We start from the raw sequence: 27,050 nt of genomic DNA, 5'->3' as shown, positions 1-27,050 counted from the left end.
CATCCCATCGTTCGATCTCGAAGACCGTAGCGGCCGGTCGCGCGACACACAACACGCATTTTTCTTCTTCGAGGGGCCCGGGTCGAACCTCGCACGGATCCACGGAGGAACTATATTTTACGACATTTTTTTGTTCGATTCCACACGCGCGACCGTATGCGCGCGATCCTTATGCGTCGCGCGAGAAGCGCGTCGTCGTCGTCGCGGTCGTCGGTCGTTAGAGTGGGATGGACGTCTGAAAGGAAGAAAGATGAAAGAGGTGAGGAACGAAAAGCGGGAGGAGGACAGATACGAGAAAGCGAGGGAGTTAACCGACGACGGGTCGAGAGACAGAGATGGACGAGACGAAAAAAAGGGACGAAGACATAGCGAGAAGTGTGGAGAGACGAGGACGAAGAAGGGTAAGAAAAAGAACGCGGGGAAGTGGTAGAGTAGAACAGAAGGAGATGCGGATAGCGAGGCGAGAAGGACGGAAGGCATCACGAAGTGCAGAGGAGGCCTCATCTCGATCTTGGTCCTATTTATAGACATGCTCTCACAGCCTCACTCCTGCCCACTTCTTGCACTGTCTCTTCTATATAGGTGTGCATACACCTATGCAGTGGCCATTGCACGTTCTCCGCACGCGAGAGCCAGCGAGCTGGCCAAAACTGTTGGTCCGTTCGAGTGCGAAGAATCGATGACGTGAACCCTCGTCGAGGGTCGAGACGTTGCCTCGGTAGTCCTGGGAAATCGCGATCAACGTTTTCCGTTAATTGGACCAACCACGGAAGCGATCGCTTCGTTCGACGTCGGTAGCAAGATCGGGGTACGGTTTCCACGCGTTTCTACCGAATCATGCGCGTTACCTTTTTTGGAGAAGGCTGTCGACCAACGAACGCACCGGATTGTCTCGCAACCGACGATCTCGAAATTATTTTCTCCGTTTCGCCGAGTTTTTACCTGGTTGCTGCCTCGACCGAACCTAGTCGAGAGAATTGCATCGTTATGGTGCACACAACGCGTTCCGTTTGTCTGCTTTACTTTCTCGTTACGTGACGGCGATTAATTTCACTTTCAACGACATCGACTCGGAAAAACAACGAGTCCGTCCTTTCTTCATTTACTCTCGGCGACTCGACGAAATCCAGCGGCGAATCGAATAAAGGTAAATTGGTTTAGATCGATAGCAACGCGTAACGTTCTAAAATTTCGATTCGTCGCGGCTCGAGGAAGAAAAGGCCGGCACGCGCCTACTACGCGATTCTAATTGGTTGTTCGCGATTTGTATCTCGAGAATGGTAAAATTGACGATCGCAGGCGTCAAACGCGTATTTATGGTGAAAGGTTGCATATATGTAGAAAACGCGATACGACCACACTGTTGCATCGAGAGTGGCGACTCTCTTGCCGTGGACCGGTCCTCGTTAATCTTCGTGGTTGCCTTTTAAACGAATGCTTTGGACGAACAATAGTCCGGTCGCGTAGGACGCGGTTCGATGTATCGACATCCTTGATCGTCGATGTCCTGTTCGGTAATCGTCGATGATCGATAAAGATGTCCACAGTCGACGAATGCATCCGAGGCTAGAGCGAAAAGAAAAAAAATTAGCGATGGGATCGAGTTCGTAAATATCAAATTTCAGAGGATATACATATATCATAAATCTCGTTCCGGCCATCCTAAGCAAAACAGAGAATAAAATATTAAACGGATTCGAGTATACCAACGCTATAAGAAGGTAGATGGAAGAACAAGATTTTGCTGTTCAATGTTAACTTTGTATTTTTGTTAATAATCGTCGTAGGGAACGAGCCAGATTAAACGGCAACGATGATTACAACATAAATATACAGATAGTCGAAAGATTCTTTTCTCTGTGCATTGCACTCGGAGCACCATATGGCGTAGTAGTTACACATAATTTACCCAACTATAGCGTAATATCATCCGTAAAAAAAAGTTCTGTATCTTCCTTTTCTCACTATTTTTTTGACTTTCTCGTTCTCTCCTACACACGCATACACATACGTTATATATACACTCACGCGTAATCTTTTTCTCTCTCTGTTTTTATTCATCAAGAACGCGCGTGCGCGTACCCGTTCCACTGCCAACATATTTTCCGACCTATCTAGAACAATAGCGGATAATATCGCACACGCGTCGATGTAAACATCGTGATAGAGAACGTTTCATGATAATCGTAATCGTTATTAATACAATTTTAATATAATAATCATAATAAAAATAATCCTTTAATTTTAACAATATATATGTATATCCATATATATATACATATATATGTATATCTTTCTGTATATCTTTATATATATATCTTTCTTCAATATACATATATATATATATAGAGGTTTTGTTAATAAATAGAGCAACATATACATAATATTAATCGTGGCTAAACTCATACTTATATTACACGTAAATGATCGCGACGTAGCGGGAGGGAGGGAACGATTGGGAAGGAGAGCCGATAGGAAAGGAGGGGAAAGTAGGGCGGCAAGATTAAAAGGAGGAAAGTGAAAGATTTTAACGGGTTCCCTTTCTCTCCCTCTGTCACTCTCTGTCTCTGCTCGTACGATTAGACACGTAACCCATGTATACATATCTATAACATGTTATATATATATACATATTTACAAAGGAAAACTCCCGGTTCAACAACGATGATCACGATTAATAACGATTTACATACTTGTGGGGTTTGTTGGCGGTGAAAGAATTGTTAACGAGGGATCGCGACGGGGTTGACTTTTCGAAAATCTAGGAAAAGATAGCCGTTTGTTCGGTTGGATCGTGAAAAGGAAATAGGAAGAGAGAGAGAGAGAGAGAGAGAGAGAAAAAGAAATGAGGGTTTACTGGAAAATACGTGAGAAAAGTGCGAGATTTTAGCGTGTCTGGAACACGAAGGGCGTTTTGAAGTAGGAACGAGACACGTGGACGCGTTCGAGAGGTAGAGGACGATACGAAGCGATTGTTCGATTGTATGATTGAAAGACACGAGGTTCGAGGACGCAAAAGAGTATGTGGACCGATTCTTGCAACGAGATCAGGGTGTGCGTCCTCGTTAGCCCGCTAAACCGACCGTGCAATTTCAAACGTCCTCCTTTTGGACGCAGACCCTGATTTTGAGCATCGTCCAGTGCTAATGCCTTCCCCGTAGGATCTCGAACGAACATTCAACGAATAAATTCGTTCGAGCGCTTATAAAAATACATAGAAAATACTTTTCGATATTCCCTGATTGAAAAGCGCGTACTTTTTGAATCGTTTCGATCGACGCTGTTAGAATTTCGCGCTGTCGCGGAAGGGAGAGACATAGGGCCGGATCGAGGGGTGGGCTTTAGGGACTAACGACTCGCTCGGGGAACACGAGAGGGCGAACCTCCTCGTGATACTGACACGAAAGGCATAAGCTGGGTCCGCACGCATTCTGGAAGGACTTTTTACGTCGGATTTGTACGTTCCATTTATATCGTTACATTTTCAAACTATGTCATCGACCAAATGATCTTCCATGTTGTGTTTAAAATGTAATGGTAAACAGTGATTGTAGCTTTATTTTTTTTCGACTTGTTTCTCAGGGATTACGAAAATCTTAGTCCGGCACTGGACGGACGCTCGCACGACAAAGATCGGGAATCGTCTATCCGTTATCGATCGCGAGGAAGTCGACGGGATCGATACACGCTCGATCCCCGATCGATTGAAGAAGGGCGCGCGCGCAGCATTTTTCCTTTTCCGCGCTCGTTTGCATGCGATCGAATGCGCGCCGTCTCTCTCTATCTCCTTCGATGAATTCCTCCCAGATTCCCGGAAGCTGCGGGCGGTATCGATTCTACGCCATCCGTACGAGAACGTGGTTGCAGTATCTCGTGACACCGGAATATTTCGCGCACGTATTCAACGCGAGATTTTTCGCATCCGCTTCTCTCTGGATCGTTCCCGATCGCAAACAAGTGCATAAAACGCGAGCCCGTAAATAACGATCCCCGACGTGTTGTTCGTTTCGAACGTTCGCATTCGAGAACCGATACCGACCGTAGTCGAGCGAAACAACTTAACAGCGTACCCGGTAGAGCTAGGAATCGTTCGTCCGTTCAAACTCGTTCCACCGCGAAAGCTAAATGCAACTACAGCGACAGTCTCGTAACGATGCGATGCGCGGGTACAGACCGCGGGCGTAAGGAACCCAACGAGGACAACAAAAGACGGAAAAGAAGAACTCGAAAGAGAAGAAGGCGAGAACGCGACTTTGCCCGGAGATGCTCGACAGATTGCAATTTCGCGTTCTCTCGATCATTCTCGACGAGAAGCACAGCTCGCGAGAGAGTCGATGAATCGATCCGATTGCACATGCAAGCGACGGACACGCGGTTCCGTTCGACGTTGAAAAATAAAAATGTCCACGTACGGATATTTACAAAAGGATTCGACGATAAATCCTCCTGGGATTTCTTACATACTAATGTCCGAAAATTCGGTATCACGCGTGGTTACAGCATCGAAAATGCAGCGTCGAGAGTCCATCGGGGCCGATGGGGGCCGATGGAGGCCGATCGCTGGCAAACCGACGACGATCGATGACGGATCAGTCGGTGACGGCAGTCTGTGCGTTCCGCCTAAAGGTCTCCGTCGTTTCCTCGTCGCCTGGCAAGGAGAGAAGCTGCATCGCGAGTGAGCACGATTGGCAAAAAGATCGAAGGAATGCGCGTGGAGATCGACGTTGATCGTCAACCGATCGAAGGATGCCTTCTACTGATTGCAAGGCGGCGAAGCGTGGCTCTGAGGGTGATTTCTGGCCGAGGCATGGGTAGCCTCGCGCTTCAGCCTCTGTTTTAGGTGCACCTTGGCGTGTCGTTTCTTCTCGTCGCTCCTCGCAAACTTCCTACCGCATTGATCGCAACAGAAAGGCTTCTCGCCGGTGTGAGTTCTAACGTGAGTGGTCAGATGATCGCTCCTGGAGAAAGAGCGCATACAGATGCGACATTGAAACGGTTTTTGGCCGGTATGAATACGAATGTGTCGGGTGAGCTCGTCGCTGCGAGAAAACCTACGATCGCAACCATCCACCGGGCAAGCGTATGGTCGTTCGTGCACCGGAGTTTTGCTCGGTCGATTCGGATACTTTCGCGGCTTCACCGGGACCAGCCTGAGTGGCAGAGCGCTCTGTTGGTAAACCTGCGAGAGAATCTCGTGCCCCTTGGACGTGCTAGGGTTGTATTCGGCGAGCTGAACGCCCGTACCAGCGGATGGTGGAGGTTGCTGTTGCTGTTGTTGACTCGACTGAGGTTGCTGTTGCTGTTGCTGCTGTTGAACGGCTGGACCGTATCCGCCCGTCCCTGTCGGCTCCTGCTTCAGCGTCGTCTCTTGATGATGGTGATGAGGATGGTGGTGGGACAGGAGATTCGGGTCGTAAGCCTCTTCGTGCGCCGTTAACCAGCCAGCCGGGGTGGAGGTAGGCGTATCGTGGTAACCTGGCGGCGGGGGTGGTTTCGATTCGACCTGGAGAAGTTCGACGGTCTCACCGCCGTACGGGGACGAGTGCAGAGTGGGGTGAAGGAACGGTTGACCCGTCAAGGTCAGGGTCGGCGAGGGTAACGGACCCCAGAGCTCCTGACTCGCCGGCTGTTGCTGTTGGGGTTGCTGTTGTTGTTGTTGTTGTTGCTGCTGCTGCTGCTGCTGCTGCTGTTGATTTTGCAGGGTATTCAGAGGCGAGGATTGGGCGCAGGTGGTGGTAAAGACACCGCGGTAGGTCAGCGTCGGCACGTTGCAAATGTTGACGCTGGTCGCGGGCGCCGATGACACCGACGACGTGGAATGCGGGGAAGAGTAGAGGATCACACCGCCTTGCAGTACGTTGCAACGATCCGCGTCGTCTTGAGCTTGATGATGACGCGGCGGACTGTTCGACGAAGGCGCCCCAGGCGTACCGTTGTCCTGAGACTCTTGGTGATGATGATGTCGGTGATCCCTGCTGGCTGATGTTGTCGTCTCATCGTCCTCCGCTGTCGCCTCTTCCAGGGAAAGATCTTCGCCCGCCAGGCTGCCTGAAAATCATCCATCGAGTTCCTCGTCAGTCTCGAATCGATAAATCGATAATGGTTGCGTTAAGATTACATGGGTACGCGATTGTACGCGTACGAAACTCGCACGGGTTCACGCGTGCATCGCGACCTAAGCGAATCGACAGGAAGGACCGTGCGATACGGGGGTGACTTTATCTCCGGGCCGCGAGTATATCGGCTGGCTCTATCTGTCGTCTGCATCCTGCCGTCTCGTTACTTCCTTCCTATGTACGTATGCTGTATCGTTGCTTCCTACCGAAAAGCAACTCGGTGGACTCGAACTCCCAGAAACAAGTAAAGCTCGACGTCATCCGACGTTACAGCGAAAATAGATTTTTTCACTTTCATCGAGTTTACCGATTATCCGGGAAAAGGTTTCACTTCAACGCTCGAATGCGAACGCGAAAAGAACGATGAAGAAAGATGAGAAAAAGAAAGTATTGTAGCGTGACCAGCTCGTTTGGCAAGAACGTCGCAGAAGATACGACTACCGGCGCGACGGAGGGTGGTTGCGTTGCTCCGGTTGAACGAGGTGGGGGCACTTGGGAGCATGAATGAACTGGCAAGGGGTGGTGGGAGGCAAAGGTTGGGAGGCGGGGGCGATGGAGTTGCAGGGACGCGGAGGAGGGTCTCTGAATGTCGGGGTCGCCGAGTATTGATCCGCGACAGGCGGGCAGGTTCGATATTAGCAGTTTTCGCAAGCCAAAACGTTATACATACGTCACGGATAGCTCGTGCACTCGGTCGCGACACGTTCCCCGCGACGACACCGAAATCGGATTGCGGGAAAACCGCGTTTTCGGAGGGGTGCATGGCACGGCTACGAGGGTAGCAGCAGCAGCAAGAGTTGGCGGATATGCGGAAAGCGAAAGTTGGAACGTTCGTGAAACGCAGAGAGCAAGTGCAAGGTCGGCAGAGTTCGAACCAGCCGATACTTTGATTTGCGCGTCGTGTCGCGACGCTACGCGGCGCGGGCACGGGCGCGGGCGGCTCGTTCGGAAAACATGTATTTCGATGGGGACGCCGTCGAAGAAATCTCGTCGCTCGAGGCAAACTCGGAATACAATTCTACCAACCTAATATAATCGTAAAAGCCACGTTCGAAAGGTATGCAAAGGGCGATCTCGTTCGAAAAAACGATCCGATCAACTGGTCTGGGAAACGAGAAGATGTTATCGTCAGCTGATTGAACAACGAATTATAGGACTGCTGATGGTAGATACCTGAAATAGGAGGTGGCTCGACGAGCGCGGAGGGGCCGAAGAAGGACGGTAAATCGCTGCTGGTGGTAACCGGCGTGTTTAGGTCACCTGGCTTATCCTTCTCGATAGGATCCTGAAGATCGTCCCTGCAGTCCCTCGAGCAGTCCTTCTCGTCGTTGCCGGACTGCAACCGTCGTTTACCGTCGGTGGAGTCGTTGGACGGCGAGGAGGCATCGACGTGTCGATGATGCTGATGGTCACCGAGCCGTTGATGATGGTGATGATGATGGTGATGGTGTTGCGGGCCATGGTGTTCCGTGGTATCGGTATTGTTTTGATGTTGCGGGTGCAAAGAGAGGGTGGGTATCGTTTTGTTGGAATTCGTCGAAGAGGTGCAAGTGGTGGGAACTGGCGACGACGTGGCGCCGACACCGCAAACAATCGAGTTCGAGGACGTCGCCGCGTTGTACGGTAGACACGCGTCGAAGCTGAGTTGCACCGTTTGGAGATTGAAGGTGGGGTGATGATGATGATGATGATGATGGCCAAGGGGCGGCGACGAGAGCAGAAACGGGCTGGTGGCTGCGTGGGGCTGCGTGCCCACCACTTCCATGCCGTCCATCGTCATCCTCTGGAGCGGGTCGCCTCCCTGGCCAACGACGACAGCTTCCTCGGTACCGCACTGCGTGTCCTCGCCTGCGGTTGTATCGTTCAACGCTATTATTATGGTTAAAATGTTGTCCTTCCTCGATTGTCCCGACACAGTTAAGCCTTTTTCTCTCTCCCACCGGGTCAAGCTTTGCGCGGGTTAGCTTTTTCTATCGTCTTTCGGTCTCTGTCTTTACCGTATCCTTTCGTTCTCCGTGCAACGAGAGCGTTGTTCGGCGGCCGGAAGAGATACTTTGCGCGAGCACGAGATCGAAACGTCAAGTCCGTAGAGATCGGTCGTATCAGTCCTTCCCTCCTTCTCTCAAGCTCGAGTCACTGGGTTAGTAGTCAAGCGGACGTAGCACGCGCTCCCCCTTTTTTATCCGTTGCGCGGCACGCGCCGAGTCTCTCTTTCAGCGAGGTACACACGAGGGAGCGAACGCCGGGCGGCAAAAACCGTGTCTCGATCGCTCGCCTCTCCGTCCTTCCTTTTCTTTCCCTCTCTCTTTCGCGACCAAGCACGGCCGCGCGCGCGCACTTGTGCGATTTGTCGCGCTCGGATAATAGACACCACCGTGCGTACAACCACCACCAACCGCAAACCACTACCACCTCCACCACCACCACCCAAGTGTACAGAACAGAGAAAATCCAATCTCACCGAATCGTGACCGATCGTCGTTTCGATCCGGATCTCATTCGCCTGGTCCGACTAAAACGGACCAACGAGAACGCGTGATAACGCGAACCGAAGGGGCGAGACCGCGACTCCTCTTCCAAACGGTGGTTACGGTTACGGTTGTCGCCTCCTCTCTCCTTTTTCGAGTCGGCCGTTGATCGAGCTTACGCGTTCGAAATTCATAAGATTCTTTCCTCGCTCACGGATCCACTCGTGTTGCGTCGCGTAGGTGTAGGCGCGCGCGACCGCGCGCCTATTTGTCGTTCCGTTGTCCTCCGTCCTTTTCCGTCTCCTCTCCGCGTCTCCTTTCCCTCCTCTCTCGCACCCTGTTCCTACCTCTTCTGTCAGATTTACCGTGCGACGTAGGTTGGTATGTATCTCTCCGCGGTTAGGTGTGCGTGGTCGAGAGGAATCGAATCGTCGGAGGACGCGCGATGCGTGGGGGTCGCGCACGAACTGAGCCGAGCGGCGGCGCGCCCCGTAGTTTTATGAATGGACCGCGGAGACTGTCCCATATTTGGAAGCGGCGAGTCGACCGCCAGCCAATCCCCGCTCTGCGGTTCCCTATCAATCCGCGTCTGTGTGCGAGCGCGTATATAGCTGACCGCGTGTGTGTAAACGTACACACGCGCCTCTACTCCCACTCCGCGACGCCCGCCGTCGTCACTGCGAGCCACCGCTCGCAGGCATCTTTACCCCCACCGAGCCACCCTAACTCCCCTAGCCCCTCTGCGTGCTTCGCACTCCCGCGCCACTTCTCCCTCTTCAACGACGCCGCTCGTTCTCCAGTGACGTAGAGCACCGTGACGTAGAGACGTGGCGCGAGCGCGCGCGCTCATCAAACTATTCTCCCTCGCTAATAAACGTTTCAAACTTTGCGACCAATTTTTTTTTTTTATATGTATATCGTTTCAACGCATTTTATCGCAATTTTGAAATGCTGGCATGTTGTTTCGTTTCGGAAACATACGTTGAAAATAAATATTTTCTACCTATGCAGAGCGAGATTACGGAACGATCGATAGTTTGTAGCTGATACTTTGTGTGTTCCAGGAAGAAAGAAATGTACAACGAGTAAAATGCCATTGAAGCAAGGCGTTAAAAGTCATATCGAATAATCTTTTTAAATTAAAGTGTTCATATAATGTGCAACGGTTAAAACGATTCGGATCGATACATATATTCTTTGGTGAGATGCGAAACGTTGCCAAGTTTGCGCGGTCTATTCTTCCTCCCCTTCTTGTTCTTGTGTTTCTCCGTAGATCTTTCGCTCCTCTCATTTGAAAATAGATACAATCGTGCAAAGCGAGAAAAGTTTCCCTCGTGATCGTCTTTTCGTTACGTTGCCGCTCCTCTGTCCGCGTAAGCTCGCATCTGCTAACGCGAACGGCGCACGCGTATCGACGCTTCGTCCCTGTCGATGACAGGCGTCGGTTTAACGTTCGAATTAAACGTATCGATTAAACGCTGCTTGTTCGGAGATGAAGCTCGCTCATTGGTCCCTCTCGAGAAACTGTGTATTATTTTCTTTTCGAATCGTTACAAGATGGTTGAAATTTCCATTAACGATACTTGTTTTACGACTCGTTTCATATAGGTAGAGATTTTACTCGGTTAGATGTCTGACTAATCGTAGGACGACACTACTCGCTTTTAATTTAGCCATCTCTGATACACACCGATCAAAGTCGTTCTTTTAAAGCTCGCGTTATCGTCTCGCTATCGTTAAAGCCAGGGGGAAAACGAGGACGTTTGGGAAAGATGAAAAGCAACAGGTGAGATCATTTTCGGATAGTCGCGGGCGCGCGTATCGATTCTGTTTGAATGCGGTTCGATCGATCCGACGGATAATCCGGGTGAACGGCGGCCCGCAAAGTTCCGTCCTGGGCCGAGTTTGCACGGCAAAGGAGCAATTTCCTGTGTACAGCCAGTTGCCACCACCTGTAAGAGTGCGCGCGTGCCGCTCTGGTACTCGCGTACATGCGTGCGCGCGCCCGGTTACGAGAGGCACACGCGCCTCTGCGCACGCGCGAGAGATCTTTTTCTCTCGCGGGCGTCGCGCAACCACCTGATGCCCTATTTGGGACCACGCACGGCCACGCGACCGTTCTCCGTCTTTTTTTCTTTCCCTCTACCCCCTCCCCCTTTCACTCTATCTCCGTCGCGATTTGCTCCTTCTATTTTCTTTCTTTTCTCGCTGCGCTTTTCTTCCCTTGACTTTCCGATCGTTTTCCTTCGGTCTTTGCTTCGTTTCTACGGTTCTTCTACTCTCCATTGCTCGCGGTATTCTTAGGTATAACGATTAAAAATCACTGTATTAGAAAAAGTTTGAAAGGTTTCGCTTTAAAATCAGTCTTCCACGGAGTATTTCGAGAGTCGAATAAAAAAATGGGGTAACTAAAAAAGGTTGGCCGATTTACCGCTGTCATCCCTGGTAATAAGGACACGCCATAGGAGGCAACCGATCGATGTAAAACGAGCGTGTCCGCGTGTTTCTCGATTTGGCTATCACTTTGGCGCCTCAACTTCATTCCCTGCTCCTTCCCTTGCCGTTTCCTTCCCGGTCTCTCCCCAACGTCAATTTTCTCTTCCTTTTACACCGCGCCTCTCCACTCGTCCTGTTCGTATAATTCCTCTCTTTAATCCGAGCCTTTTACGAACACGTTTGCGAGACGCGTAAACGGAAGCGATTTGATAAGACGGAAGAGCGTTTATCGGACGACGTGCGTTCACTCGCGATGGATGCGCCGAGGTTGTTTGCGACTCGGCCTCGTCTAACAAGTGAACGAGATAAAACGACACGACGATTTACGAACAGAAACGAGGCTTAATTGATGGCATTGCCGTAACTTTGCCAGACTGTACGTTTATCTAGACTGAATTTTTAAGAAATAAATTCTAAAAAATGCTCCGTTTGCCTAGTAGAGCGAAGGTCGCAAATAAAATGATCACAGCGTTGAGGTAGAACGATGTTACTGCGAATAGTCACAGGGACAGGTTGCGCGATATTATAATGAGTCAGTGCCATATATAACTTTATCAAAAGCCGCTCGCGTGGCTCGAACGCGTTACGTTAGAGACACGCGGTCGATTCGACTCGAAGCGTTTCACTCTTTTCAGACACTCCGAAAGCCAAGTCGTTAATTCAACCTCGCGGAAATTCGAGCCAAGGGACCGATTTCGTACAATGTAGCGCAACACGGATTTGGGGCAATTATACGGCCAACTGCGACACGTTCGTTTCGTAACGAGATTCAATTTTCAAATTTAAATGCCACACTTGTAATTTTGTACAATGCGTACACCTTACCTCCGAATGCAAACGGCTAAGAGTGCTCGACGACTGAATATTCTTAGGACTATTGTAAGCAACACACTTCCAATATCCACTAGTTTCCAATATCCAACTTTCACTTGCATCGATTAAAAAAGCTGAATTCTTTCGGACAAACACGATCGAGGCCTCTTATTCAAAGATCGTCCATTGATCGAAGGAACTCGACTGCAACCGGAAACAGCAGAGCCCTGAATTGTTCTATTCGTTAAGTAAACACCCCACCGAACTGTTACAGTCTGTTCGAATAGGCGTCCGTGAACGCGTGGGTGAGGCGCGTACATCGATCTCAACGTTGAACGTAATCTCGACTCGAGACTCGCGAAGAGGAAGCAACGGCACGCGGTTCGCGACGCGTGTACGTGCGACTCGCGACTCCGCGCACGCCGTCGCGGCGTCCTGGCACGAAAACAAAACGTTCTAAAATTACCGTCGGCTCTCGAGAAGGCGGTGGGCGCGCACTATTCGCGGCGCGACTCGACGTGATTTTGCGCGGGCGATCGTCTCTATTTCGGGCCGCCACGCAACCACCTGAGCCACCCAGCATCCCCAAATACCCGGGATGACGAGCAAAGCGCGCACGTCGCCGTCGGGTACTCTCGCGCGCGTACGGTCACGATGAGTCAGTCAACCGATCTAGACACGTTTTGGCACCGATCGATTCTCACCGACAGCCTGCGACAGATATGGACACAATTCTCGTCCAGTTACAACATTTCGAATGGGTCGTTCTTTATTTCTCTGGTAAACAACAATATAAAGTCACGTAATCGATCGAATTATTCCTCGATCGATGTACCGTCGAGTCTCGTTAAACCAGAACGCAAACCGTGGAAAACCGATTGCGTCAAGGCCGACGCCTCGGGAAAATCGATTATCCTCGATGAAGTCGTTCCCCGTTTAAACCACGATCTCTGGGAAGGTCACGACTGCTTTCGACGAAGGATGCTCGGTGAATTAGAGAAAGGACGCTTAATCCTGGCATTAACGAGGTTGCTTCGAACCTTGTTTCTCTCTTTGTCTCTCCCCCTATCTATCGCTATTCGAGACTCTCGTATTGATTACTCAATGCTCCAACCAGCGTAATCGCGAGGACTAAGAACAAGAAGTCGTAGCTTGTCTGTAACCCACATCCGAACGCAATTAGGGACGAGCATGTTTTCGTTGTAGCCCGTCGTGCGTGATGCACGTATGCGAGATAGTGTACGTGTACGTACATTCACGGTTTCAGGGGCGCATTAATCGCAGGAATAAAACGATAGCGTTCGCGGAGAGTGTCTCGAAAACCAGAGATCGCCACATTTCTCGATATACAAAAATATACAAAATATAAAGAATCTTTGCGTCTATATTTTCCGATGCTTTTTCTTAGACGTTTACGTAGTTGTCTAACAAATCGAGTTGTCTGGATCTTTAGTCGCTCGCGCTAATGGTACCGTTGACGAGCGTCCTTTTAAGTCCGCTCCTGTGCCGGCTCCGGCTGTCTGTATTACTTGGCCTGGAGGTGAGTCACGACGCGCGAGTCTTTCGCACGTTTTTGCGCGGCACGATGCCGGTCTCGTCGATTAACGATCGTTTCCGGCCGACTCGAGCATTTATTCAGGATTCCATAGCGATAGCTTCCGGAACGTTGCGCACTCGTGTCCTGATTGCGACGTTATTGCGTATTAACGATTCTTTTTTTCATCGTCCCATCCGTTTCGAAGCATCTCGAGTCGAAGGTAGTCGATAATTCGTTGAAACATCTTCGTAGCTTTGAGCGAGACAACGATGACTTCATCTTTGATGGAAAAAGAGAGCTAATCATACCTCGAGGAAGAAACAAACCTCGACAAAAGGATGAAATATCGCCTTTCTTGCAAGACGAACAAAAAATGTAGTCGGACCGTGCATCTACCGATCGATTCGCCAAAGTTCCGCCGCTTCCTCGATGATTACGATGACGTAACTGTGATTGCAAGGTCGAATCCCAGAGGAAGGAGAAGACGAAGAAGGAACGAACGTCTTTAGACGATCAAACAAAACGCACGCGATTCGAGAGCCCTCGTAAAATCGTTGCCCGCGGCTGACTGCCTCCGTTATCCATCAGCGTCGCTCTACACTTTGCCGAGCCGTTACACAGGATCAACATTTTTTCTCTAAATCGACTCTGGTGCATCAAAGAAATTAGGTGGACCGCACGCGACCAGGAACCGACGCTGAATCCACCAAAACATCCAAGATTAGTTTTTTTTTTCTCGGATCTCAAGCTGGATCGCGCGACGAAGCGTTCGGTGCGTGTCTATTTACAGGAAATAGGTCACCAGCAAAGATCTCGCGGAAGATCCGTGGAAACAACTCTCGAAATCTTGGTTTTCCTTTTCGAATCGTTGCCTACAAACCGAAAATATCGTTGGATCGTAATCGTCCGGTATGGAATAATCGTGTAAAACCAAGGAGTGTTTACGAACGATACTCGCGTTGCAGGACAACATGGTTGCGTTCTTAAAACGGCGACACTCGACGTTTCCAAGGAGCCTGTAAATTCCTTCGTCGCGTGGAGGCGTAGAGGAGAATTTACTATCGAGAGAAGGGCCGTAAGTTGCATCGTACTTCCTAGTTTTCCGACCTTTTAATGCGTAATCTCGTTACGATGAGCGTCCCGACGCGACGTGGGACACGTGCTCGAAAGAACCGCGACGGAGAACCGACGCGCTCGTTACCGCGGTTTCTCCCGTTTTTACCCTTTCGAATTGCCCTTCGATCCGTTGCTAGAAAAGTGAACACATTTTTTTGGTGCGACTGACAAGTGGAAATCGTTGTCGCGCAAGTACTTCTCGACCGAGGATACCCTTTACAAATTGGTACGTCGCGTCGTTAGAGAGCGGGCACGTGTCGAACGAAACCGTCGCCATCGTTCGCTATTTTTTTTTTCACACGCTTTTACTATAAATAAGCAATCGCGACAAAGTGAGAAAGTCAAAGCACAAAGCAAAGCAGGTATTAATAAATCTGCTGATAACGTCAACGTTGGTGTAAAGAAAAGAAAAAGGGAGAAGTGTGATCTCGCTAAAAATACAATTGCTCTACGATACACGGATGAAAATACTTTATGTAAAATACGGTTTAAAAATAAGCCGTTCAAAATAGTCGGGTTGCGTGGAACGTGAGAACGGAGGGAAAGTTGGACCGGCCGGCGCGACGTCGGCGTCGGGGGAACAAAAGGGTGCGGCACAAAATATTTACTATAGGTTTTTGTGCAACGAAAAATATAGTTGTCAGCCCACTTCCATCGCTGACCGTATTATAAATAACTCGTATCGATGACACCGAGGCGATTAAACTAACCGTACCATCCAGAATCAAAATACAGTCTAAGAATAAAAGATACGAAAGGCCAGAGAATGTAATCATCTTCGAATTATTCATCTTTTTCCTCTAACATTTCGTCGTAACCGCTATCGGAGAGGAGATACGACTCGTTTCAATTCCATAGAAATCGAAACTGTCGTTACCAACGATCGAAGGAGGAACATTAAACGTTACCTGGGAATCGATCTTCGGTCGTTTCTAAAACCGATCGAGCTACGCGTACAACTCCCTACGATTCACCCCATGTATCGGCCAATCGAGAATATCCCGTGAATTTCACCGAATCGCGAAACGATCGAGGCGACCGCGGCGCGGCGAACTCGCGTTTAAATAGCCGCTCGGGCTCGCGTTTTCGAAGGCTCAGCATCAATCGACGAGTCGTGTACCGTCGGCGTCGATGAAATTCGACTGACGATCCAACGGCGCACACAATCGTCTCGGGACTATTTCTGACCCGTGTCCTATCGATCTCACTTCCTCTCTCTCGCACGCTGTTTCTCTCGCAGCTTCGCGTGAGAACGATTCGTCTACTCCCCAGCGAATGGCAATGAAATAAAACAGGGAAACGGTGTCGTTTACGGGTTCACCTCGACATTGCGGCCTGTTTTCGCCACGAATAGATCGCGAGCCCTGAAAAATCGACTCCGAGACTTCAGAAGTAAACTCCAACGGTTCTTATCCGTCGAAGAAGTCAGCTGTTCGTTGTGTCTTTACGCGAAACAGAATTCATGCTCGCGCCAAGCATCGTTTTATCGAGTAGGTGGCCTACGGTTGTCTCGAAAGTGCTATTAATATAATCAACTTTTACGTTAGGATGCGATACGAGAAAGTGAACGAGTGCCGTGGAAAGCGCACTGTATGACATTCAACCGCATACGTCAGCCTAGAAACTATTTTCAAGCGATTCCTATTGATTCCCGGCCGTGTGAACACGTTACACTCATCGTGCTGTGGCTCGTAATACCCCTCACGTCGCCGTACAATTTAATCATTTCGATATTACTAAAATAACTCCGGTGCAGGCTGTCGGAGGCATCGACTAGATTGAATAATCAATCACGTAGCTTCGACGAAACCTACTATCGAAACGATTGGTCTCTTCGACGATGCGTAAGCGTTCTCCTCCTTCCATTTCAATTGTTGTCCATCTTGCTACCGATACAAATAAACAAGCATCGAATTTGAAGAGTACCGTCATTTTTACGGCCATTTTGCAATGGCTTTTACGAATAATAATAGGCATTTCGGAATCGGTTGATAAACTAGGGACAGTTGCAGACGATTAAACGTAGATTCCTTTGAACAAACGACATCGTTGAGAAAGACAAACGGGTGCGCGTGTGAGAATTCGGTTTGCGAGTACAGAGGAATGAAAAGGAAGGCGTTTGTCGACATTGATACATTATTCCTCGTTATTTTTAGTTGCTTAAGATTCCGAAGTAACTGTGCAACTTGGTTTCTCTTATCCTAGGCTGCATGCGAGTCTATACGCTTTATGCTCTCGGCTGTTTGTATGATTCTCATTTTCATCTTTATCCATCTCACTCTCTTTTTCAATTCATTACGCGAAACTACCCTCTTAACGTTCTCAGAGTGTACTGCCCCAGAGCATACAACGAACCATTTCAAGTTTGATCATCCGTCGTCATTTTCGACGATCCCTCGGACGAGAAGTCACCCTCCATAAACATGCAGAAAATCTAGATTTAACCTGAAGGGTTTGGCGTGACCGTAAGTTGTAGCGATCTCGGATCGATGGGGTGCATCCGGACACCCTCGCGTATAAGGGGTCTATTTCTGTCACGCTATCGATTCGTCCCTTTCTCCCTTTCTCAGCGTGGGCACGTCTCGCCTGTGCACTTGGACGTCAACGACGATGTGTGAAACGCGTTACTCTCTTATCGGTCGATGCTGACGTAGAACCAGCTTGCACCTCTATAAACCATTCATAGACGATAACATCGAACTTACATTGTGCGAGCTTATTTTTACGCCGTGCGTATACATAGAGTGCAACCTCTCCCATTCTTCCTCTCTCTCTCTCTCTCTGTCTCTCTGTCTCGACACACTCGTGATCGATTTTTTGCTTAATTTTACGCTATGTAGACCGATATTAACGCTATCCAAGCTTTTTCCTTTCACCTTGCGCAATAATTTCACCTCAACGATATCAGAAAATCGATGAGAAACGAAAAACTATCCGAATCTGAATTGCGTCCGGAGATACGGGAAAAAATTATTTCTATTCTAGTCGGAACGACAAAATGCGTTTACACGAGAATAACCTCGGGGATGGTTCCCTGGCGATCGACGCTGTTTTACATAAAAATGTGTTTCGTATAGGAGTATGCAGGACCGATGTTCGATCCCGTGAATCCCGTTCTACCTGCAGCCAGTAGCGACGCGAGTCGGAATGGTCGTGCATCTCTCGATCGACGATTACCATGGGGTCGGTTTTATTCTGTGCGAAAGGTTCACGGATTCGCGAGCGTCCGACGGCGTCGAGCTCGTGTCCGTGTCATTGACCGACGACAGACCGGTGAACGAGCGAAGATTTTCGCGCGCTCAACGGAGAAATACGCGCGAACGATGAAGTCAGTGCAAATACCGCGGCCTCGCGCATTCTACAAGTAGATTTATGCGATCCGACGACTAGCCTTCGATCACCCGGTACCGCTACCGTAACCCTCGAAATTCACCTGCGTCAACAACTGAACAATTTTTCGCTGTCAGGACTTTGAGCCCTGAAATTTTACAAGAAGACATTTTGCGCGCTCGATCGCGATAAACAGCGAACGGAGTCACGAATAAATCCTTGATTTTTTTCGTCGGGCGTGTCAACTGGCTTGGTCTAATTAACGGGTGCACGAAGTCGCCCGTTCCTCGTCCAAGTAAGCGGATAAAAACGAGCAACGCCTGCCGGGAGTTGACGTTCGTGGAAATTGGTTTTACCCGCGATGAAACTGGGAATAACGCGACCCTGCTCGAATACCCACGGGTCATTAGGTTGCACGCGTAAGCGGCTCGACTTTCACGATTCGTCGCGACGCTCGACGCTGACGCGTGTACCTCGCGGAGCCTCGTCTCACTCGATAATCGACTTGATCCGTGATTCTTGACCGCTCTCCTGCGAATGTTTAGCAAGAGATCAAACGAATATTTATGGTATCCGGTGATGAAATTCTTGTCTCTATTGGTGTACGACATCGATCGGAACGGTTGCAAGCGTGAATAATAATTTTCTCGATTAAAGTTCAGGCTATTGTTTGAGACCATTGCAGACTTTTGCAAACATTAACGGTGATCATGATAATGCACGCGTCGTTGAGCGAGAATTCGTCAGCTTTGTTTATTAAGACATCCGGTGACGAGTTCTCCTCGAGGGAAAGACTTCTCTCCCTCGCTTCCCGATGAAACAGCCACTTAGTTTTCAAGATCTATCTTTGAAAAAGAAAACAAAAACCGCCATCGGACGTCTAGGTTGCGCAAGGCAGAAATTTGCATTCCGAGCGACGAAAGTTGCACCGTTGGAAAGATCACGGTTCAGGATCGTGAAATTTCCGTGGCGCGATGAGGCGGTCGCGTCATCGGTATGGCATCCGATATTTTCCGTAGCGATATTTCTAGCTCGGAGAAATTAAAATTTGACCACGGATAGTCCCGACTAGATCGCGAAGGAATTGCGAACGTTATTCCTGCGGAATGATTCAGCGACGCTCGGCGACACGAGCGAACGATTCGTACCCAAGTTGGCGTCGTGACGCCATCGAGCATCATCGATGACGACGACAATGATTTTTGGCGAAATGGACGGACTGGCTCATAAATGGACCGCGAGCCAAGTATGACGAATGCGTGTTTACCAGTAGATGTTCACGCTTCGCTGCGGCTCGTTGAATTCCTCGATGCGAACAGCTCGTGCGTTCGAGTGTATCAGCGTTACTTATGATTTATTATGCTCAGTGAAAGAAACTCTTTGGCATTAATTCGTGTATTAGATTGTACAATTGACAAGAGCAGTGTTCAAAATTGTACGTCGAGTACATTATCTTTGACAGATTTACACGGTCCGTGCATAGAATCGCGAACGTCGAAGATAGACGGTATTATGCAGCAAATGGTTCGTTGTTGGTGGTACGATATCGAAAAACAGGTGAATTTTTCTACGAAGGAATGAGTTGAGAGCAGAAAATAAAGATTCTACGAACGCGATATCACGCGGTGACCGTGACCTATGATTTATCTTTTATTTGTTATTTGAAATATTTATCTAGTCGAATATTTTTCCCATCTCCAAAGCCGATACGAGGACTTTCACAATGTCGAGATTGCATATAATCTTTGACGCGACCAATGACGTTGGCGAACATGATATTTCGCTTATCAAACCTTGTATTGTCGTCACATGCATCGAGTGCATCCACGAGCACAGAAATAACGGCACCGCGAGAATAATCCCAAAATATCATTGCGCGTTCCTTGTAGCCCATTCAAAACCATCGAGACACGCGTGCAAATGCTGGCCAGTTGCGTAACATCGACGAGATTTTGCACGCGGAACGTTCGAGTTTTGCAAAATAGTCGAACCAGTTACTTTGTCGGATCCGAGAACTTTGCGGCAGAGATGAACGAAATTCATGTCCAGATGCAAATTTTGAATAACTAATAGAAGGTAAACAACTGTCTATCTGTAACAATATACATTTCCTCCCTTTTTGGTTTACGGCAGACGAATCATCGTTACGTAAATAATTTTCTGAAACGAAGACGAATCGAGTGACGAATTCTGACGCGCCTTATATATTTGTTGACGATATTGCGAGAACGTAGGCGTCGGGCATGGAAGTCTCGCAGTCTTACGTAAAAATGACGCGAGATCTAGGATCCCGGGAAATTTGGCAAACGCGCACAGAGGTTGGACGGGCCAAAACTCACAAATCGAGCGTTTTAATTCATCGCGAACCGGATACAGAACAACACGTTCCCGATTCTTCCAACTGGTTTGAATGTTTTGAAAAATACAGAACCTTTTCAAAAGTATCATCGACGAATTTACAGTTTTCCGACTATATAAACGGGTCGACGCGGCGGAGGGAAAGACGGAGGGCGTATAAAACACTTAACATCACGCGGAACGCCAATGAGCCCGAGAGAAGAAGGTGACTCGTTCCCTTTTACCCGCCCACCGTAGGTTCGTGCATGATGTACGATTTCCTGTCTTACGGCTCGTACAATAATAACGAAATGTCAGGAGTGTACATACGATTTACTCCGCGTTACCATACAAAGACACGACACTTTAAACAATGATCTATGAAAGCTCCTGCCTCCTCTCTCCCTTCTGGAGTGCCGAGAAAAATTCTTCTATCTTATTGGCTACTTGCGACCTCTGGGAAACACCAGGATAGAATATTCCTGCGAGCATTCGGAAACTCGGAAGATACGATTATGCGAGCAAATTTTTGCTTCTCGATTGCTACTTATTTTTATCCCAATGAAAACAATATTTTTGATTCGCTCGTATCCGATGTTCCGAACAGGGACGAATAATTCCGTTTATGTAGGAAGGATAGCTTAGGCGTGGTCCGACTACAACGATCCTCCGCTCTTCTAATCGTTTCTTCTCGGAGGGGGATCGCTCGGTCTTCCAATCTTTCTTTTCGTACGAATTCAGACCAACGGCGTCGAGCCCTCTGCGTTCCAGGGGCCACCGAGACTACGTAATCTCAGTTGAATGCCAAAAGCATCGAAATCTCACGTGACGTATCGTTAAAGATTTCCTTTAGGATTTAAGCGAAAAGGTGCTATGTACTCGTCTTCCTATCACGGCGTGCTTCATTGTTCGACCGTGGCGCGGGCGACTCGTTTTGCCGGCTTTTTACGCCACTGACGATCGAGCCTCTTTCATTAATCGTCACGGTCGGGATCCTTAATGACATTACAGCGCGTCGGAAGATCGAAGACCGCGTTGCCTGACCTCTTTTCTCTTATCTTTCGCATCGACCCCTGGCGCGTGCACGCGTACTTGGTCCCGAGTCTCGACTGGCCCACGCGAACGCTTGTAAAAAGTATAGCATTCGTCCGACTGTTGCACGGTAACAGCTGGGTATCGGTCAGTGGCGCACCCAGAAATTTAACGAGGAGGGTGCAACGAAAACTTAACAGGAACGAAGACGTCGTAATTCGCGTTACACTTTAAGGTCTGAAATTGTTCGCGTCGCCTCGACCAACGGCTGCGATCTCGATCTCTGGATCGCAACAGAGCCGATCGTTTCTTCGATTCGCAAACGACAAAACCTACGCAATTGTTACTGCACGTGGCACAGTTCTCGGCAACTATCAAATTAGAACATGTATATTCGCGCCTCGCATACAATGGAGCTTCGCTGACGAAGGGTTAATCGCGCAATTAATCACAAGTTAACGTTATCGTTAGTGCTATATAGTACGATCTAATCGTAAAGTAATCACAGTCCAACTCTGCTCTTAATGCCTCTACCATAAAATTCCAACTGTGTAAGAGGGTAAGAAAAATTTGTACGGTCGTGTTATCGACGAACATGAGTCGGTAAGAGCCAACGTCGGATGCTTCTCGATGGTGATGAAAGCATCGCAGTCGAATGGGCTACCACGGGTTAGCGCATGGATCTCGGACTTTGCCGCGGTCCGACGGCGAGATCGCGTCGATCGCTTGCTGGATCCGCGCGTTCTCGAGTCGCTCTATCTTTCGTATCGACTAACAACAGCGAGATAGTTTTAGTCGTTGTTGAATACTTTTCGTAGATGAGAATTTTATCCATCTCTGGCTAAATAACGCGGTCATAGTAATCGAAGGCGTCCGTCACCAGCAAGGATCGCGCGAAGCAGAGCATTTTGTGTCGATAAGCAAAGCAGGTGAGAAGGTACGGGCAAGCAATTAACCAAGTACGAGGAACTCGTATAGCAAGGAAGTCGTCGATTCGTTTAGAAGCTTAATTCTATTGCTTCGCAAACATTGTTCGCGTGGAAGGCTCGAATTTGTCGTTGAGCTCGCGAGAAACGAAGATCAGGTCGCGACAGGGATCTGTCGAGCCTCGCGGTTAGACGATTCGCGGCCAAGTCCGTCGTGGTTGACACCGACGTGGTCTAGCGAGCCGTGTTCAAGCGGTGACAAGAAATTTAATAGCCGGTCTTGAAATACAGGTTTCGACGTGGCGGTCGTAAAGATCGATTATCAGCGAGTGTTTAGATTGGCGCAAATACCGGTAGCCGCGTAACTTCGACGAACCTCGGTGCTCGATCGCTATGAAAAAGTCTAGCACGCGTATGCGTCTTCTGGGCGTTGGGTCCGCGAAAGGAATATTCTGGACAATGTGATCACGCCGTCGCGCGTCGGCATCGTATCGGGTGCGACTCGAGAACAACGACAAATGACCGAATGTCGGCTATCGACGGACAGCTTTCGGAACCGACCACGCGAACCAAGGAGAACGAGATCGTATCGCGACGGTGTTCCGTACGGATAACGTTACCTGAAGGTGGTGGCTGCGGGTGGTGATGGTGATGGTGGTGATGATGATATCCCAGCGCAGGCGGCGGCGGAGGATAAACCGCTCCCCAGATGCAAGACGCGGCCGCGGCCGCCGCCACCTGTTGCTGATGATGATGGTGGTGATGTTGCGGCTGTTGTTGTTGCTGTTGTTGCTGTTGCTGTTGCTGTTGCTGCAAAAGTTGCTGAACCTGGGCGATGTCTACGAACTCTTGCAGTTCGCCGTCGGGCTCCGGGCCGGGTTCGCGCAGCCGGGCCTCCGACGACGCGGGAACAACCGCGAACGGATTGCCGCCGCTGTTGTGCTGCAAGTGCTCGAAACCCGCGAGCGGATTCGCGGGCTCGTAATTACTGCGGCCGGTCGTGTGTTCGCGGCGCATCGCCAGTGCCAGCATCTTTTCAACCTGTCGCGCCGCCGGCCCTCGTCGCGGTGCCTGTCGTCCACGTGCTCCTGCCTCTGGCTGTTTCCCGCCAGCCGACAACTACCGCCGGCGATCCCTTTCTTCCCGTCGACGATGACCACCACGACGACGATAACGGGCTATCGCACATGTCACGACGTCACCGAGACGCACGCGTCACCATCGCAGTCTTATCCGTGCTAGCGACGGTTGGACGACCGAATCGAAACGAAACGACGGGAAACGGGAATTCTTTGACAACGCTGACGAGCACTGCGATCGCGATCGATCGACGGATATCCTTTGCGCGAGAATACGGCGGAATATTATTCGAATCAAAATTTGGAACGTTTACACCATCGTGTCGACTTCCGTTGGTTCCACGAAAAGTCGAAACAAAAGTTACTTATCCAGAGAATTTCGTCCGTCGCTGTGATCGCGCGACGAGTAGGACACTCGCGGAACCGGCGCGGCGGACAAGTTAGCTGGAGATGTTTGCGTTTTCACTGGAGGACGACCGAATCGAAAGAGTATTTTGCGAGATCCGTTTGAAATGGCCGAAAGATGGGTAGAAAGCGCGACACCGGTGGATCGAATTTCACTCGGCGAGTGGATGGTACGCGGAAGAAAGTCTTCGGAGAAATATTTCCGCGATGTCAGTTGTCCAAAATTGATCCGAGGAACCAGTCGCAGTCACTCCAACAGTCGATTCCTAAGCGATCGACCAGTGATTCGTGTAGATAATCCTATGAATCGATTCACTGAGCATAAGTAAACAACTGTGGTATCCCGTAGGTTCGAAATCGCGCGCTTCGGGCGGAGTTGAACGAACAAGTTCGTTTCCAGTTCGCGCGCGATAAAGCCGACGAGCCGGCGCGCGTGCTGCCCGGTGTCGTATCACTGGAGGATCCTGCTCTTTCTCGCTCTTCGTCGTCGTGGTCCTCCTCCTCCTCCTTCTCCTGGTGCGCCGCTACGAGCGAGTCGGTACTCCCTTCCTCTCCCACGACCGGCCTCTGCTCCTCCGTCTTCGTCTCCGTTTCCGTCTCCGTTGCTCTTGCAGTATTTTCCGGTCCCAGATCAGGCCGAACGGGCTCCAGATCGCGTTTTTCCTTTTCCCTCGCGGCGGATCCGTCCGTTGAAGCGATTCGCCGAGGATGCTGGATCCGAAGGGGTTCGCGATGGTCCGCGGTAGACTAATAAAGAGCGGCTCGCGCGGGAAGTGGTCGCTTGCCTCGAGAGAGCGCTCGCGCGCGCGGAGAGAGCGCTCGCGCGAGGAGGCTGCCGGTGTTCCTGCCGATGATGTTGCCGCGGGTGGCGGTGGCGGTGGCGATGACGCTCGGCACTGGTGGTGATTCCCGCGACCGGTGAGATGAGATTCGCTGGCGTCACGTGTCGTCGACATCACCCCGTGCCATGCATCCTCCCGATAGCGTCGCGCTCTTAGTCTGTTGGTCCTCTTCACCCTCTCCGATACGAACACGGACACGCGTACTGATCTCTTTCTATTTTCAGCCCAATTTTTGTATGCCGTATAAAAAGTCTATAGAACGATTCGAACGAATACTGGATACGGTTGGTTCTCCTTTTCTGATTACTCGAAATTTTGCGGCTAGGCGAAACTTTTGCACGCCTCTGTCCTCCGCGGGAACCTCCGTCTCCGTCGCCACCACTCCGCGAGAATCATCCGTCTCTCCCGCGTGTCTCTCCGCGATTTCCATTCATTCCTTTCCCCCGCCGAGGATTCATCCCTCCTTCGTCCCCGACGGCACGCCGCTCTCTGGTTCACCGTTTCCGTTCTTCTTCTTCCACTCGCGATTCTCCTGCTCGTCTTCTCGCATGCTCCATCCCTCTCGTGTTCACGATTCTCTCGCCACCACTTCTCTTCGCGTCTCCTCCTTCTCCACCTTGCGTCCGATGATTCCCTTCCTCCACGCGCCGGTTATGACGCCTCTCTTTTTCCCTCGGGGTCTCGTCTCGTTTCTTCGTTTCACTAGAGAGGGCTCGAACACCAACGCGTCGATCGTCGGTAACACTGCCAACGTTCGCCGGGTGACGTCACCGGCGTGGGCGCACCCCCACGCCAGAGAGGGAGAGAGAGGGAAGCGAGAGAACGCGCATCTACTCCTTCGTTCTTCGTTCCTTTTTCCTTCTCCCCTTCATCCGTCGCCGCCGTCTTCTCTTTTCGTGTTTCTCTTCGGCTTCGCGTTCTCGGCCCGCTAACTCCGCTTCGAGTTATCTCCTTTTCTTACCGGCTCGCTCCAAACGCTTAGACGAGTAGACGAGACCCCGATTTCGACGCCGGAAGTTCGGGAACTTGGAAGGAAATTTTCGACCGGATTGCCACGCGTCGCGACCATGAAATCCAAGTACCCGCGGAGAGGGACCGGTCGAACCTCGGAAGGTCGAGGTCGATACTCTCCCGGGTTGGATGACTTTTATCGTAAACACGCTGCCCCCGTGTCGTTCCAACTTCGCTACAGATCCCCGTCGATCTCACATTTTTCGTACTACAGGGTGAAAGAAAGAATAGTCTTGGATTAACGGTAATGTAGTAGGTACTGCGCGTAATTTCCCTTACGAAAAGTGACTATAACGTACCTGTAACTCGGAACGCCTGAACCCCGAATGTTTTTTTTTTCTTCTTAAACGCGCGTGGAAAAGGATTACTCGCGCGAATGATCTAATATTTACGCGCAGAGGATAAATATCCAGTTTCTCGGCACGTAAAATTAGGGACACAAGTGGTTCGTTAAGTGCGGATTTCGACGCGTGCCAGAAGCGCGTCACGTGTATACGGTCTGAAAGGCAACGCGATAGTCTGTCTTCGGGGCCAACAAAGGGGAGAAGAAACCACAAAAAGGGTGCTCGCACAAAAAGCGACGCTCGCACGAAACGTGACAGACTCGGAAGCTGGAAACGCGTTCTTCTTCGTGCAGCTAACAGACCGTTCGGAGACCGGTGATCAAGGAGGCTCTCGATCTGCCCCGTTCCCTTTAAGATCCTAAACGAGGTGCCACTTTGTGTCAGCGATAACTGAATTACCGTGGTTCAAACGCGCGAAGATAAACTTGAACGGTGTAAATTAAAATCATAAAAGATGGGGATATATCTTTCGATATTGTTCGTCGTAAACGACACAGCCGTTAAAGTAAAATTTCCTCCGATCTCGGTAGTTTTTCAACGTCGTTTTCTGTAGGATTTGCTAACCGTTTAACCGTTTATCGCTCTCGATGCATATGTCTTATTTTGTTTAGGAAGAGCCTATTCTTTAATTGGTCTCATTAAATCCGTAACATTTTGTATCCACGGTGAACGAAAGTTATGACGTTGTTTTACGAGCGAAGTAGCTGAAATAGCAAAAGCCAATGGCGTGTTTTCGTTACCTGAAACAACGATACGTTTCGATCTTAATCTCCCTGCTCCCTTCTCACCGTACCGCGACAATTTTATCATTACGCGAAGCAGAATTGCGCGCGATGTTCGAAAGATAAGACCGGGCAGATGTCCTCCAGCGAGCATAGAGGTATATCGAAACAGGTCAGTCCAGTTTTCGCAATTACGTTAAAACGACTATTCCGACGTGAATACCCTCTAGCTAAAAAGGGTTGCAACTTTCCCTTGGCGAGTCTACGACGACGTCAGGCGTCGGCATCGGCGTCGACCGCGATCTCCGCTCGAACGAGCGAGAACGTATGCGTAGCCTCCTGGCGCTCTGGTTCGCCGCATGACCGAATAAAGATACGAGGTCGCGAGCGACCGCAACTGAAACGAAAGAAAGAAAGACTCGCGAAAGGGAAGGAGGCGCGTGCAAGGTGGGGCAGAAGCAGCTCAAGAATCGAGC

The 27,050-nt window shown here is 49.8% G+C and overlaps 1 protein-coding gene across 2 annotated transcripts; it reads right to left on the bottom strand.

Annotated features, from left to right (window-relative positions):
- Window positions 1-1,739: 1,739 nt before the first annotated feature.
- On the bottom strand, window positions 1,740-24,406 carry LOC128875623 (alpha-protein kinase 1-like). 2 transcript variants are annotated; one of them, XM_054121365.1, is made up of 3 exons: window positions 22,792-24,406; window positions 7,377-7,964; window positions 1,740-6,048 (listed from the first exon to the last, which is right to left on the bottom strand). In XM_054121365.1, exons 1-3 carry the CDS (start codon window positions 23,201-23,203, stop codon window positions 4,754-4,756), a joined length of 2,295 nt encoding a protein of 764 aa, XP_053977340.1. In that variant the 5' UTR covers window positions 23,204-24,406; the 3' UTR covers window positions 1,740-4,753. The 2 variants fall into 2 exon arrangements, with proteins under 2 accessions (XP_053977340.1, XP_053977339.1); XM_054121364.1 differs by having other exon boundaries at window positions 7,290-7,964; window positions 22,792-24,404.
- Window positions 24,407-27,050: the final 2,644 nt, after the last annotated feature.

This window comes from Hylaeus volcanicus, chromosome 4, assembly GCF_026283585.1.
Source record: "Hylaeus volcanicus isolate JK05 chromosome 4, UHH_iyHylVolc1.0_haploid, whole genome shotgun sequence".
NCBI lineage: Eukaryota > Metazoa > Arthropoda > Insecta > Hymenoptera > Colletidae > Hylaeus > Hylaeus volcanicus.
This window is presented reverse-complemented; position numbering and strand designations above follow the sequence as displayed.